General features: G+C 32.1%; 1 protein-coding gene across 1 annotated transcript in view; it reads right to left on the bottom strand.

The window, feature by feature from the left end:
• Positions 1-237: 237 nt before the first annotated feature.
• The window catches only part of LOC145326438 (uncharacterized), a 114,241-nt gene continuing 98,819 nt past the window's right edge, over positions 238-15,659 (bottom strand). The window contains exons 40-47 of the mRNA XM_080169788.1: positions 13,633-13,735; positions 13,159-13,238; positions 12,751-12,852; positions 12,279-12,374; positions 9,155-9,310; positions 1,085-1,168; positions 668-799; positions 238-370 (exon numbers count right to left, since the gene is read on the bottom strand). Coding sequence (XP_080025914.1) covers positions 323-370; positions 668-799; positions 1,085-1,168; positions 9,155-9,310; positions 12,279-12,374; positions 12,751-12,852; positions 13,159-13,238; positions 13,633-13,735 — 801 coding nt within the window. The 3' untranslated portion in view covers positions 238-322. The remainder of the gene's footprint in view (positions 371-667; positions 800-1,084; positions 1,169-9,154; positions 9,311-12,278; positions 12,375-12,750; positions 12,853-13,158; positions 13,239-13,632; positions 13,736-15,659) is intronic.

Raw genomic sequence — 15,659 nt, 5'->3', positions numbered from 1 at the left:
TAAAAAATCAACCTTTCAGTAGATTTAATTATTATTGGAAAAGTGTTGACTCTGAAGGTATGAACAAACCTTTAAGGATTTAATTAAATTTCCCAATCTTGTAGATCCAAATATTGTGTTAATAAAAATATTAATGTAATTTACAGTTCAATGTCCCCTATCTTCCTTCTTTTCACAGACAAACTCACCATTTTTCAACAACCAAAGAGTAGATTCGATTTTGAAGAAAACACAATATAATGATATATAATTTATTTGATATCTGAGCAATATTTAATTTTAAAGTTAATGTTAATAATAATGTATGTAAGCAGACAGAATACTAAGTATGAAAAATATCCGCACGTTTAAAGCTTCTAATTATCTCCTCCTGAAATAAAACATAATTTATAAGTGTTCCAATAATTATTGCATGGGGATTACTGTATCAATAAGGAATAAAACGCAGCACTTCTATGGGAATAACCCAAAAATCCTTCTTTGTTAATTTTTTAAAATTTGTGATACCTAGGAATTTGGTCATAAAATTGAAAGCCTAAAATTAGTAAGATAAATTATAAAATGAATTCTACGACAGATCATACATTTTATGTTTACTCATCTGCCAAGCGCGCTTTTATGAATGTGGAAAACTTATTCATACTAAATTAAATCTTTGACAACGCACCTTATCTTCTTTGATAGCATGCCATGCCTCAGTGACCCACTGGATTATTAAATCTTTGCTGGGAGTTGGTTTACCCTCCCCTTTCCCGATACTTGTCTTCACTGTTGATAGAAACATCTCCTCTAGATGGGTCTGAAATTTAAGAAAAAATAAATGGTGAGAATAGGAAATTTAGAAGTTTAGAGGCATATTTTATATTTATTTACTAGTTGTTTTGCCTCATAGCTTTTGCTTCATAAAATGGTTGTGGATTATCAAAAGTAAGATTGTAAAGTAATCGGGTCCAGAAGTTTACGAGATCTCAAGGAACCCCAATACAAACAAATATTTATATACATTTAAGTATATATTTAATATTATATTTGCTATTCTTAACTAAATGTTTGAGTAGCTACTATGTATATAAGTGGTACCTACCCTAAATCTAATCTTGATTCCCTGGTGCAGGGGTTGAAGTTTTGATGAGCAAGCTCTGGGAATTATAGCCAACACTGAATCCTCCTAAAATAAAATAGATTCAATATATTGGAAGTATTGCACTTTAAAATACAATTGGCTCTGCTTCTAACTGATAATTCTAATAATTATAATCAGAGGGGTTTAAAAGAGAGTTGTAGGGGGTTGGATCCACCCCTTGGCAAAATTAAGTAAGAGGGGGGGTGAAATATCCTCTATGTATCCATATTCCCTTCACCCCTCTACACCAACTTATAAGGGTCTAATAAAAACCTCCAAAATATAAAACCCACCCCTCCTAAAATTAAAAAAAAAATTGTTCGCTTCGTGCGTCAATTAACAGTCTCAAGAGGCTTTTTTGATTTTTGAGTATATACGGTATATAGGGGTGTGAACATTTAGGGGGATGTATCCGCCCAAAGACAACAAAATAACACCACCCCCCCCCCCGTGTAATTTATGTCCTTATATAATTGTGAGTTTGACTTTAGAAAAGTGTTTAATATGTTATTTTTTTGGAATAGGAATTTAATGAAAACTTACTCATTTTAAAACAAGGGCATGATCAATTTAATCAATTTAGAATAGTTTAAAAACGTTTTGTTTAATACCCCAATAAAAGCCTATCTGATATATAAAATAATATTAAGGGCTGTCTAAGGGCTATTTGCTTTTCTTCTTGAAAAAATGTAAATATTATTCAAAATTTTAGCCTTTGAAAGAAGTGAGTCTCTTTGTAAATTTTATTTACAATATTATATTTGTATTTGTCCTACTCATAATTCTGAGCAGAATCAGAGAGATATATTCTGAAAACCAAAAGATTTACTTATATTATATGTCAACGTCATTAAAGTGACATTAATTAATATTTATTCAGGTGAAAATAATCAAATGTTACTACTTCAAGTCAAGATATTGTCTGCTCCTTTTTACTCAATTTGCTGTTGATATAAGAAAAGCCAATACACAGTATTAAATAATATTTAATCAAGTAAATGGCAAAAATTTATGTAACTTCTCTTTTTAAAAGATTTAAAAATATGAAATAAATTGCTCAATTCTTAGATTTATAAGGAAATTATCATAGCAAGTGATTTAAAACCCTGAAGAAAACCAACTTTTAATATATCGTTACATATTTTATTGCTGTGCTGCTTATTGCAAGAATATTACTATATTTATTTATTATCGAAACTAAGTCTTAGTATTGGTGTTTCAGTATAAAGATACGTGTCTGTGTGTCTAGCATGATATGGTAAAATCTTTTCTTATTTTGCCATGTTTATGTGTGTTTATTTCTGTTTTTATGGATATGCATTCATTTCCACATTTATTTTAAATTAAAACAACCGCATAAACTGTATAAAAGTACTAGCGTCTACGCCCCTAGAGTAAAATGTAATAGTTTCTAATTTAATCGGTTCAACGATTAGCGAACCCACAGAGATTACTTTATCATAAGAATTATGGGGTATAGTCAATTTTGTGACAACACCTCCTAAGGGGCGTTTTGTCGTATTTTCACAATGGTTTTTAGGTTAGGTTAGGTGGTTGCCCTGTAGGGTTAGGCAATTGGCCCCGCATGGTTAGAGCCCCCCGCAGGTGTTAGAGATAGGAGAAAAGCTACTGTGAATATACGAAGAAACATCTTTATTTAAAATTAACTTAATTAGATTAAAACTTTATATCAAAGTATTAACTGCACTCTTAAGATTTCAACGGAACAACCATATCAAAATAGCTAATTATGTGAATTCTATATTAATATTTGGCATTTTACATGATTTACTAATATATCTATACTAAACACATTTTTGAGGAACATAGCCTATTAGGGACGGCAAAGTGAAAATTTTATATAAGTATAAATCTTTCTAGAAAGAATAATATTTTACAGTTTTTGACATTTGTCACACAAATATGTTTAAATTGTTACGGAAGTGAGTGCACATGTGTTTATATGCTTCACATTCACATTCCTTCTGACTCATTTATCCAACAGAATAACTAGTTTTCTTTACACACACACACACACACCCACACAAACTCACACCATCATCTTATTATGCATATAAGTAACATAGCTACTCTATAACTAGACTAAGTCATACATCCTTGTCAATTGCCTTAGGAACATTTAATTTTAAAAATCGACACATTTTAATTTCTTCACTTCATTTTCAAAAAAAAATTTCAGGTCGATTTATACTTGTTTATTTAAATTTTTACATTTGAACAAAATTCATTTTTATGGAGCTACTTTAAATACTGTCTGAAATACTTTAAAGGGTGTGCAAAAAAAAATGCGGACATTTTTAAAATTGAAATTGCGCGGCTTGTGTTAATAGTAGAAAATTCTTATGCATATCGTTAGAACCGTTATGAACTCTAGTTTTTGGAAATATAAGAACGAATCCTGTGCTACGTATAGTTAGGGAGCTACGTGGTGAAATGTTCCTATTGCCTTAAAACTTGAATTGCGAGTAAACCAGAAAATTAAAAAAAATATTGAAAGACCTGGGTCAGCAGATCCCCAGCTGCATGTCTACTCTCAGACCATATGACATCATTTTTAGAATTCCTTGTAGGGTGGCAGCGAATTTTTGCATCCCAGGTATGGAAGAATCTTACAAAACAAACAAGATCTTCATTCCTGGTGAGAAATTACACTAAATGCCAAGAAACAGGTTCGTCGTTAAAGCATAGAGGATTTAATGGGCGGAAGAAAACACCAGAGAGTGTACAGAAAAGAGTGAAAAAAATGTTATTGAATAAAAAAACACCTGGATTAAGAAAAGTTGCTGCCACTACAGGTGTTTGTGTTTCTACTGCTAGAAATATTCTAAAATCATCAAAGGCTAAACCGTACCACAAATATAGAACACAAAAAATAAATGATGCCCAAAAAGAACAGAGGGTTAAGTTTTCTAAATATTTACTTCAACGTTTTGGTTCTTGTCCCAGAATTGGAGGGAGGTGGCACCGCTTAATCAACACATACTTTTCAGTAGGGTTGGGCCGGATATCCGGTGTGGCCGGATATCCGGCCATTTTCAATTAACGGCCGGATACCGGATATTGAAACTATCCGGCCGGATATCCGGCAATATAATCTTTTATATTTTACAACAAAAATCTCTGTTTTTTTAAATTTTGAATGACTTAAATTTTCTTATTATTGAAGCTAGTAGAACAATTTTTTCTGAATATTTTTATCTTTATGTAAATTTTATATTAGAAATCTAAAAACATAAATTTTGGCGGTGGCAGCAGTACTTGGCAGCTGCCAGCCGCAAAAAGACGGTTGGCAGGTAAACGGCAACGGATTTTATGAAATTGTAATATGTCATGAAAATATATAAAAAAGCCTAAGTTTAAAATTTGAAATCTTCAAGTAAAAATTTGCGGTCACAGGAACCGTTTAAAGATATCTGGAGACCTGGAGAATCAGGACTTGCAGGATTATACCTGGAACCTGAAATCGACTTGAACACCTATATTACATATGAGGATGTACGACTATGGGATATTTTAGTATTAGATAACATGAAATGCTTTGTTTAAGTAAAAAATATTTTTACTTTTTATCTGAATGACCTTACCAGATTTGCTGGTATCCTGTGCCCGCCAGGAAGGAGGTATTAAAAAAATTTCAACTCTCAGTTATGTGTCATACCCATATTTCGAAAGTCACTCAGTTATAGCCCTCTACCTTTTATACACAGAAAATGGGATAGAAAAAATCAGAGGGGGGGGGGGGGGGAGCAGGCATTCAACGCCACCTCCCCGCCCATCCTCCAACCGTTAGGGATTGATATTACAGATTGAGAGTAGTAATAGTTAATTGGATTTATTTGCTAAGCTTTTTTGTCAGTAGCGAAGGATCTCGATAACCGCTGAACCGATATGGTTCTCCTTTAGAGTGAAGCTTCTTATAGTGGTGGTTTTAGGCTGTTTAATTTTTATAAAAATGTCGTTGTAAGGTTTTAAGTTATTTTTCTGCACTTTCATGTACCTTCTAATTTCCCTAGATACTAGGGACGCAGCCGCTAGTATAATATAAAACACCAGTTTATGAAGAAATTTTTTTTGCGGGTATAGTCCCTTTCGTGGCAACGCCCCTTAAGGAGCGATTTTTCGCATTTTCACAGTAGCCTATCTCCTATTTCTAGCCCCTCGCGGGGGACTCTAACCTTGCGGGGCCAATTGCCTAACCCTGCGGGGAAATCACCTTACAAAAAATAACCTAACCTAACCTAAAATAACCTATTAAAAGCAATTTAAAAAATACAACGAATCGCCCCTTAAGGTGCATTGCCACGAAAGGGACTATATCCTTTTTTGATACTTTAATATGTAGTAATTTGGCCGGTTATCCGGCCGGATATCCGGTCATTTAGCCGGATAACCGGATATTTGCCGTATATTCGGCGTTGGCCGGATATCCGGCCGGATACCGGATATCCGGCATTTGAAATTAGCAGGATATCCGGTATCCGGCCAAAAAATATCCGGCCAAACCCTACTTTTCAGCAAAAATTCGCTGCCACCCTACAAGGAATTCTAAAAATGATGTCATATGGTCTGAGAGTAGACATGCAGCTGGGGATCTGCTGACCCAGGTCTTTCAATATTTTTTTTAATTTTCTGGTTTACTCGCAATTCAAGTTTTAAGGCAATAGGAACATTTCACCACGTAGCTCCCTAACTATACGTAGCACAGGATTCGTTCTTATATTTTCAAAAACTAGAGTTCATAACGGTTCTAACGATATGCATAAGAATTTTCTACTATTAACACAAGCCGCGCAATTTCAATTTTAAAAATGTCCGCATTTTTTTTGCACACCCTTTATATTCATAATTCTTATCTTTCCTTACTATTTATAATGTATTCTTTGTATGTATTTATTTTATGGATTAGTTAGTGCTTCTTGGCTTTAGGGGCTCTGTCACAATAAAGAAAGGGAGAGGTTACCCTTCCAATTTCAGTTTTTGTAAAAACAATGATATTGAAAGGAAAGGTATGGATTAGAACAAAGCTATGCTTTCTTGAAAATTAATGAACGATCGGTAAAACAATTTATGAGATCTTATTCGACAATAAAACATCTGAACAGCTACTGAAATTTTGTGTCTATTTAAAAATAGCCTCTTTTGACATTTACTGATATGTTTTTCTTTAAAAAATTCTATTCACAAACAAATATAAAACCAAGGACGAAAGATGAGAAAAGATATGTGTTTGAGTCAAAATCAACTTGTAAAGCAGTTTAATCTATGGCCGGCCTGAAAAAAAAGTTTCATCGGTAATTTAAAAATAAGTCTGTTTGATCCTAGAAAGTAATTTTTAAAAGTTTTAATAATGTTGCAGCCCTTTACCTTGACTATTAGAAAGACAATAAGAATAATGGACTAAAACCACCAAATGTACATTATATATTCTTTCTTCAAGAGTAGTACAGAAGATGCGCATCTTAAAATGATGATGTTTATCCGTCAACAGGAAGTGAAGTCTATTGGTCAACTGTAATAAACAAACATATTTGCCATATATTCTATCTTTTTATATATAAGTAGCGGATAGTATGACATCACTTCACAAAATGTACACAGTAGAAATAATTCACATAGGTCCCGTAATAGTTTTAGGCTATTTTTTAAGATGTAAGACTCGGGATGGCTTTAAGCTATTTTTCTGTAGAGCCTCTAGATGCTAGGAGCGCAACTGCTAATTTTAAATATGGTAATTCATATAAATTTTCAATTTTTGCCGCCTATTCAGCATAAAATGATTGTCCCGCAGGGTTAGGCCCCCCCAAGGGCTAGAAATAGGAGAAAACCTACTGTGGAAATACGACGAACCCCGCTATCTCGTTTTCTTTCCATGATCCAGTATTTTTTTCGTAATAGATGTATCTCACTTTGAAGTGTTAAAGTGTGAGGCGGCTAAACTAGAAGATTTCCCAAAGGAAAGGTTAAACAGAATTAAACTTAATAACGTCCACACAATCTATCAGATATTGTTCAAATTTGAAGCAGCTTATAGTGCCTAATGAAAATGACGTCAAACAATACAAATGACCAATGGCCAATATATATTGTAATTGACCAATGGTATTGTAAGACGTCATTTTTTACTAAGTTCTATAAGCTGCTTCTTAAAATTTAATCTTTCTGCCATAAGGATGCTTCCGTTTGTACGTTAAAATCCATCACACATTGATTAAGGAAGTATTTATTATAAAGCTACTCTGTACTTTTTTGCACAAAATCATACGCCCATGCCGTAGGTAATATGCATAATGGTATAAACAAAGCATCTATATAAATGCATACAATGTTAGTATGCCTTTAAGAAATTTTTAATCTTATTAACATCGAACATTTGTTCAGATTTGTTTGATTCGGCTTTGTAACTATTTATTTGTCGTTTTTGTTTGATTGGCTGTCTAATTTGTTAAAGCTTCGTTTTTATTTATGTCGTTATCCTTGTCAAGAAAGGGAAAGGTTAATTGTTTGACAAACGAACTTTTGGTAAAATACCTTGCTAAAAAACTATAGGAAACTCAGATTGGCTATTTAATTTTGAAACATGACGCTGTTTTTCTGTGCATCTCAGGTTGACAAGGGCCTTATTACACATATCCCATAATTCTACTACAGAACAAAGTGGTGTTCTAACATTGGCCTCCTATATTCTATCAGAATTTAAACAACTGTGAAATTTTATACTTTAGATTAAAAAAAGGAAAAAATATGTGTTAGATAAGGAAGTGTGTGTACCAACCTGAAAAAATTATAAAACCTTGGAAAATCTGTAACCAGATGTTTTATATTTTGTTATTTCTATTGTAGAAACATTATAGAACAAAGTATCTTAAACATTTTACTTTAAGACTCACAAAGAATATAACAGAGAAATAATAGTTCTCGATAATAAAATTACATAACAGGAATTATCTTTTTTTTAAATTTCATTCTTTATAATTCAACAAGGATGACGACATCCATAAAAGCGAAGCTCCCAAACGGTAGGACAAACGAACATTAACACTTGTAGAGTGTCAGAACTGATAAAGCAGTAAATTAATGCAAAAGTTTTAACAAAATTGTAAGTAAATTTGTTGCAAAATTCTTAAATACAGGTTATTGTTTAAGGACATACTTACATTTACACAGTATTTCAAAAATCAGACGAATAGGAGAATTATAACATACAAAAAATTGTTTTTAAAAAGAAAAGAAAAACAGCATGTTTTAAATGGATGCACGGATTTTCTTAAATAATGAAATAGCTAGTTAATCATTTACGAAGAGGCCTATAAAATTACTAACTTTATTTTTTTATAGTTTTCCCCAGGGGTAACTATTCTAACAATCAATTCTACAAAAAATCACGAAACCTTTTAAAGTATCGTGGAAGTATATTTTATGGAACTAAAGAGTGGTGGGTAAGAAGTGGAGGAAAAGGGGAAGGGGGTAAGGGGGTTTTGGGCAAATTTTCCTTCAGAATTGTTTGTCAGAATATTATTCCCTTTTCCCTGACACTGAAAAAGGTGGATAATTTCATTCTAAATTTATCTAATTGTTCATTTTTCAAATGTACTTTATTATTTCTTTTTTATTATTGCAGCTATCCTGTATCAAGGGTATGTCCTTAAGTTCGCCCTTTTTCTTTTCCTCGGTGATTCCCTCCTTACAAACGCGTCAAAAGAGACAATGCTAGTTTGTTCCAATCAATCAATATTAAATCAACAGGCGTAAATCTTTACCATGCACAGAGAGGATCCAAGACAAAGATCGTGCAATGGAAGGGTTGGTACTCTTCTATGTACTGTATCACGGGTATGAGGTAAAGGACTAAGAGTCTAGCCTTGAGTTGACAAGTTGACCATTCAGTCCCGGTGCAACTTCGACATCATCAACATGTTGAACTTTAGAGACCAGTATGATTTGCAAACCAATATCCCCATCCTCCCTGGTCGCGGAGTTGTTAAAAAGTAAAGATTTTAATCAACTAATTACCTTCAGCACAAGCTTCTTAGTGAGGTCAGCTGTGTGTACACTGAATGAGTCAGCCAATAGGAAGCTTGGTGTGGTCACGTGACTGAACCATACTCTCTCCAACCACACAGAGAACTCCAAGGGGGTCAACAGTGGAAGATTCTGTGCATCTAGGCCCTGTAACAGATTATGAAATTGTAAAAAAGAATTGATGTATTATTTCATAAGAAATAATGAAACAGGGTTTCATTGTGCATCATTTTACTCTTAAATTAATTTCTAAACACATAAAGGTTTTGAATCATGAATCATTAGCTATATAAATAGTTGGTCGTAAAATAAATTTTAGTGAATCAAAAGATTTGATTGAAATATCAAACAAGGAAGAAAGTTTTAACCTAATTTATATTTTTATTTAAATTATTAAACTGAGAATAATCCTTTCACTAAATGTATAATGTTAGAACAGAGTATTTTCTACCATGAAATACATAATAAACACAGGTTACAGAAAAAATCTAGTTAAAAAAATGTCTCAATATTTAAGACTCAGATTTTTATTTTATATTATTACAAGAAAAAATAATGTATATTTAAAATAGAAGAAATTATTGAAACACCCTGTTTATGAAACATACGAGTACAGACAGAATATTTTGTAGTTATAATATAAGAAATTATTGATAGACCCTGTATATAAAACATAGGAGTACAGACAGAATAATGTATAGTTAGAATATAAGAAATTAAGTTAAATAGAATCTCTACAAGTCTTTACTGACATAGAAAAGTATTCTTAAAAATAAATAGATCCAATAGGTGATCTGCAATTTTCAAATCTTAACTTCCCTCAATATGTATGTTACTAAGCAACTGTTGAAGTTTGTGATCCTGGTGATTAATAATGCTCTAATACTGATAGATAAGAAGGCTAACGTTTCTTTTTTACATGACTCGGCAGCTAAAGCCACATGCATACAAACGGCTAAAAAGACAGATTCCCGGCTTAGGGAAACAATAAGTCACCATAAGCCACCCAAATATATGAAATTATTTTGTACTTTTGAGTTTTTGACCATATACTTGTTTTTTGTCTAATTTTTATTTATTATAGCATATTTAGGTAGAGTAAAATAGATGGAGAAGAGGTATATCCTATATATCCCCATCCCGAGAACCCTATGCCGACCTAAAAATTGATCTTTGAAATTCTACCAATTGTGTCAGGATTATTAACACAGCCAAGTCGCTACAAAAGAACAGAAAGCAATTTCTTAGCAGATCAAAAAGGTCTTTAACAGGTGGATCCAGGTAGTTGTGTGGTAACACTAGTAGAAGAAATGTCTATTATATTTCAGAATACTTGTCCCTAGTTATAAGTCAGACTAAACCCATTTTGGATCCAAAGTTTTGTAACATAAGAAAGTTCACTTTCCTTATTTTCTTTCAGGAAACAGAAACAGTAAAATTTACTTAAGCAATACATAAAGGTAAAAAAAATCATTATTTACTTCTTTTTTATAATTAAATTCCTCTACATATCTTTTTTTCAATTGTACTTTAAAATTTAATAAAATCACTACTTCAAAATTGAAATATATACATATTTATAAACATGATTCAATTTATTAAAAATCACCCAACTTTTAAAAGTTTATACTTATTCATTTGCCCAAGATTTCCTTTCTGTTTTGGTGTCTAGGGAAGAATTAGTTGCAGAAACAATTCTCAACAAAACTTTATCAAATATCATCCTTTTCTTAGAGGCTACATTTTTATAATATTACAATGTAATTGGATAAAGATTTCACTTTTTGCCTGTAATATACATGTATGTTATATCTCTTAAAGTACCACTTTTCTTATTCATTTGATACATACAAGACAGAATAAAGAAAGTGGTAATTAAAAATATGTGTGATCTGTTTACCTTATATTATGTAGTCGTAGCCACTCCTAATATTATCTAGTTTAATTCTAGCCACACCCTTACCTGTGATAATATAGAGCTAGGATCTGAAGTGATGTTATTTGATCTAGTTGTAGCCACACCTAATATTATCTAGTTAAATTCTAGCCACACCCTTACCTGTGATAATATAGAGCTAGGATCTGAAGTGGTGTTATTTGATCTAGTTGTAGCCACACCAAATATTATCTAGTTAAATTCTAGCCACACCCTTACCTGTGATAATATAGAGCTAGGATCTGAAGTGATATTATTTGGTCTAGTTGTAGCCACACCTAATATTATCTAGTTAAATTCTAGCCACACCCTTACCAGTGATAATATAGAGCTAGGATCTGAAGTGATATTATTTGATCTAGTTGTAGCCACACTTAATATTATCTAGTATAATTCTAGCCACACCCTTACCTGTGATAATATAGAGCTAGGGTCTGAAGTGATATTATTTGGTCTAGTTGTAGCCACACCTAATATTATCTAGTTTAATTCTAGCCACACCCTTACCTGTGATAATATAGAGCTAGGATCTGAAGTGATATTATTTGATCTAGTTGTAGCCACACCTAATATTATCTAGTTTAATTCTAGCCACACCCTTACCTGTGATAATATAGAGCTAGGATCTGAAGTGATATTATTTGATCTAGTTGTAGCCACACCTAATATTATCTAGTTAAATTCTAGCCACACCCTTACCTGTGATAATATAGAGCTAGGATCTGAAGTGATATTATTTGATCTAGTTGTAGCCACACCTAATATTATCTAGTTAAATTCTAGCCACACCCTTACCTGTGATAATATAGAGCTAGGATCTGAAGTGATATTATTTGGTCTAGTTGTAGCCACACCTAATATTATCTAGTTAAATTCTAGCCACACCCTTACCTGTGATAATATAGAGCTAGGATCTGAAGTGATATTATTTGATCTAGTTGTAGCCACACCTAATATTATCTAGTTAAATTCTACCCACATCCTTACCTGTGATAATATAGAGCTAGGATTTGAAGTGATATTATTTGATCTAGTTGTAGCCACACCTAATATTATCTAGTTTAATTCTAGCCACACCCTTACCTGTGATAACATAGAGCTAGGATCTGAAGTGATATTATTTGATCTAGTTATAGCCACAACTAATATTATCTAGTTAAATTCTAGCCACACCCTTACCTGTGATAATATAGAGCTAGGATCTGAAGTGATATTATTTGGTCTAGTTGTAGCCACACCCTTCTCTAAGACAACTACAGAGCCTTTTTGATAAACCTAAGATTTTTAATTTCATGCATTATTAAATTTGGATACATTTGGATAGAGCCTTTCTGTTTTAAAGAATCAAAAGAAAATGACTTAAGGGCAATAAAAGTAAGTCGTTTTAGTAACCCTGTTATTCTAAATTAGAGCATGTCTTTATGTCCTTTTTAAACCGTTCCTCTCCCCTTATCTTCCAATAAGACACTCTGGAAGGTTAGTATTGTGATCACTTCCCTTTTCTCACGAAATATCCACTATTCTATCTTTAAGCATAGTTAAAACATTAATATTCAGAAAACTGACGCGAACAAACTTCAAATATGTTATGTATGAATACTTTAATTGTGATATGATCGCAATTTTAAATTTTTAAGTTTTGCATGAAAACCTGAAAAGTTTGTGTATCTGTAGAAGTTTCTGTTCTCACTCCCCCACTCCCAACTCCTCCTCCTTGTAACAACTTGTTATCACATGACAGGCTTGAGTCAGACTAAAATAAGGAACAAAATTAGTTTTTTACCTGACACCCTGACAGACAGATTTTATGGAGACATACATTTTAGAGTTTCATTAAGATAAAAAAAATTGGTAAAAAGTGTTAAATATACTCTTTTATCTAAAGGTTGAAAACATCTGCATTAAATACGCTTGAACATACGTTAAGTTATAGTAAAGACACTAATTTTTATCGGGAATTGATTTTTTGCTTTTAAAGTTTGGGCGTAACAGGTGACAAATAAAATTATATAACGTGTAGAGTTGATTAGCAGCCTCTTTAATGTCTAAAAATAGTTACCTTAAATATAAGCATTGGATTAAGTAAAGTTCCATCCGCTAAAACTGATAATATAACACAAATATCCGCTGTGTCTAAACCTAAATAATAATTTTTTATAATTTTTAAAGCAACAGTTGAAAGACACTTTTCTGTGTAATACAGAGGATTTATTTTCAACTACTTAAAAAAACAATGCTTGAATTACGAAAATTAAGAAAACGGAATGCTAATATTTTCACACTTTATGTAGAGCTACTTGTCTAATACGACCAAGCTTAACTTGCAGATAATACTTCCACTTCTAATTGTCTGTAAGAAAAACCTTATTTTTAAAGGTTTCGAGATTTTCTTTGAGTTTTGCATATTCCTTCCTTTTCTTTTCTCTGTTATGACAACTAAACATCTGCTCTAACTTTGTCAATTTGTCTATTCCCTGATTTTTTAGTGCTATACTTACGGATGTTGTCATCCTTGTTTTGTTTTATTATTTACCTGTATGTTTAAGAAGGCAACCCGGTCTTTTCTCCAATATTGAGTTGAAATTAAAAGTTAGTTCGTCCACACTTCCAATACTTGAGTAGGCGAAACGTTTCTCCTGCAAAATAAAAAAAATATATTAGGATAAAAGCCTATTTCTACTTTTTTCCAAATCACAAGGAGTAGAAAATGGAAATGAATTTGTTGCAAAAATGATATGAATCATATTACTTGAAAAAAATTAAAGCGTTATGCTCCATTATTTTATTGCTTTTGTTTAAAGCATGTATAGGTACATCAGTGTCGAAATAACTAAACAGTCTTTTTTGATTAAGGAACTTTATTTTATATATTTGTATTATTTTATCTGAAAAAAATGTTATTTCCAAAAAGAAAAAAAAGTGTAGAAAGAAAGTATCATTTGGCAATTAGAAGTGCTCACAGTTGGCAATTAATCAGGCAAAATATATTTCTCATTTTCTAACCTAATTTCAGATAATACACAGATTTATATCTTTTTTTATTTAGTAAAAAGAATAAAAGAATAAGCAAAACCTTATCAACCTAGAATGTATTGGGTTTTTATTCTTCGAAAGTAAGACATAGTTTTTTTTTGTAACTGGACAAAGTGTCTCTAAAAATCAGCCTGTATACGTCATAAAAAAGAGGGATTATACATCTTATTTTTGGGGATTTTCTTTCCCACTTCTCCTCTCATCTCCCTCATTTTTATGATGTCACATGGCTGATTTTTGAGACACTTTGTCTAAATACTTTTTTTTCTATTTTATTTCATTTGTGCCAATATTTTTTTTCTGTGCTTTTAATATTTTTTATGCAACTATAAGTCTAATATGTTATTTCAAAACATGATCCTTTACAAAAATATAACATTTCAAATTTTTCCTACAAAACCGATAATATCCACTTTTGCTTTTTCAAAATATTGCCAAGAAAACAAGTATCCTCAGTGTGACTCACCTCGTTTTGTATATAACAAGGATGACAACATCCATAAAAGCGAAGCTCTGAAACGGTAGGACAAACGGACATTAACACTTGTGTAATGTCAGAACTGAATAATCAGAATGCGAATGTATAAGAGTTAAAGCAAAATTGTAAGTAAATTTGTTGAAAAACTGCTTGATACAGGATAATGATTATGGACATACTTACATTTTTAGGACTTGATTATAGAGTTGCTTCGCTTATAATATTGTACTTTGTTGTCCCAGGAATCAGTATACCAAAAATCAGACCAATCGGATAATTAGGTCACATACAAATTTGTTGTTAAAAATGTAAAAAAAAATCAACATGTTTAAAATGGACGTACGGACATTCTGGTAATGATTATAGAGTTGCTACGCTTTCTAACTCGTACCTAACTATTACAGGAATCACCATGCAAAATTTGAAATCGATAGGACAATTCTAACATGCATAAATTAACGAAAAAAAACTATTTAAAAAAGTAAAAAAATCAACATGTTTAAAATGGACGTACGGACATTTTGGTAATGATTATAGAGTTGCTACGCTTTCTAAATCGTACCTAACTACTAAAGGAATCACAATGCAAAATTTGAAATCGATAGGACAATTCTAACATGTCTAAATTAACGAAAAAAGCTATCCGTTACGGACGGACGGACGTACGGACGTACGGACGGACGGACGGACCGACCCTAATTATAGAAAAGCTTCGCTTTTAAAAATATCAAATACAAAAAATTTATTTTGTACTGTCAATTTAGTTGTAATGTGCATATTAGGCTAAGTCTAAGTGGGGCAACTGTATATCAGACCTTAGTTTGTACAATATGCTTCAGATGAGCAGATGAAAAGATGATACTTTACTTTTGATTATCTGAGCTGAATCTTTAAATCATTTTGATGGTGCGCTAAATCGGGGCGCGTCAAATTTTAACCAATCACAGCTTAGCATTATATGATATGCCGCGCTGTGATTGGCTGAAATTCGGCGCGCCCCGATTTAGCGCACCATCAAAATGATTTAAAGATTCAGCTCTGTAATACAG

Source organism: Acartia tonsa, chromosome 8 (genome assembly GCF_053477335.1).
Source record: "Acartia tonsa isolate MP-2025a chromosome 8, ASM5347733v1, whole genome shotgun sequence".
Lineage (NCBI taxonomy): Eukaryota > Metazoa > Arthropoda > Copepoda > Calanoida > Acartiidae > Acartia > Acartia tonsa.
Note: the sequence above shows the minus strand (reverse complement) of the source record. Positions and strands in the feature narration are given on the sequence as shown.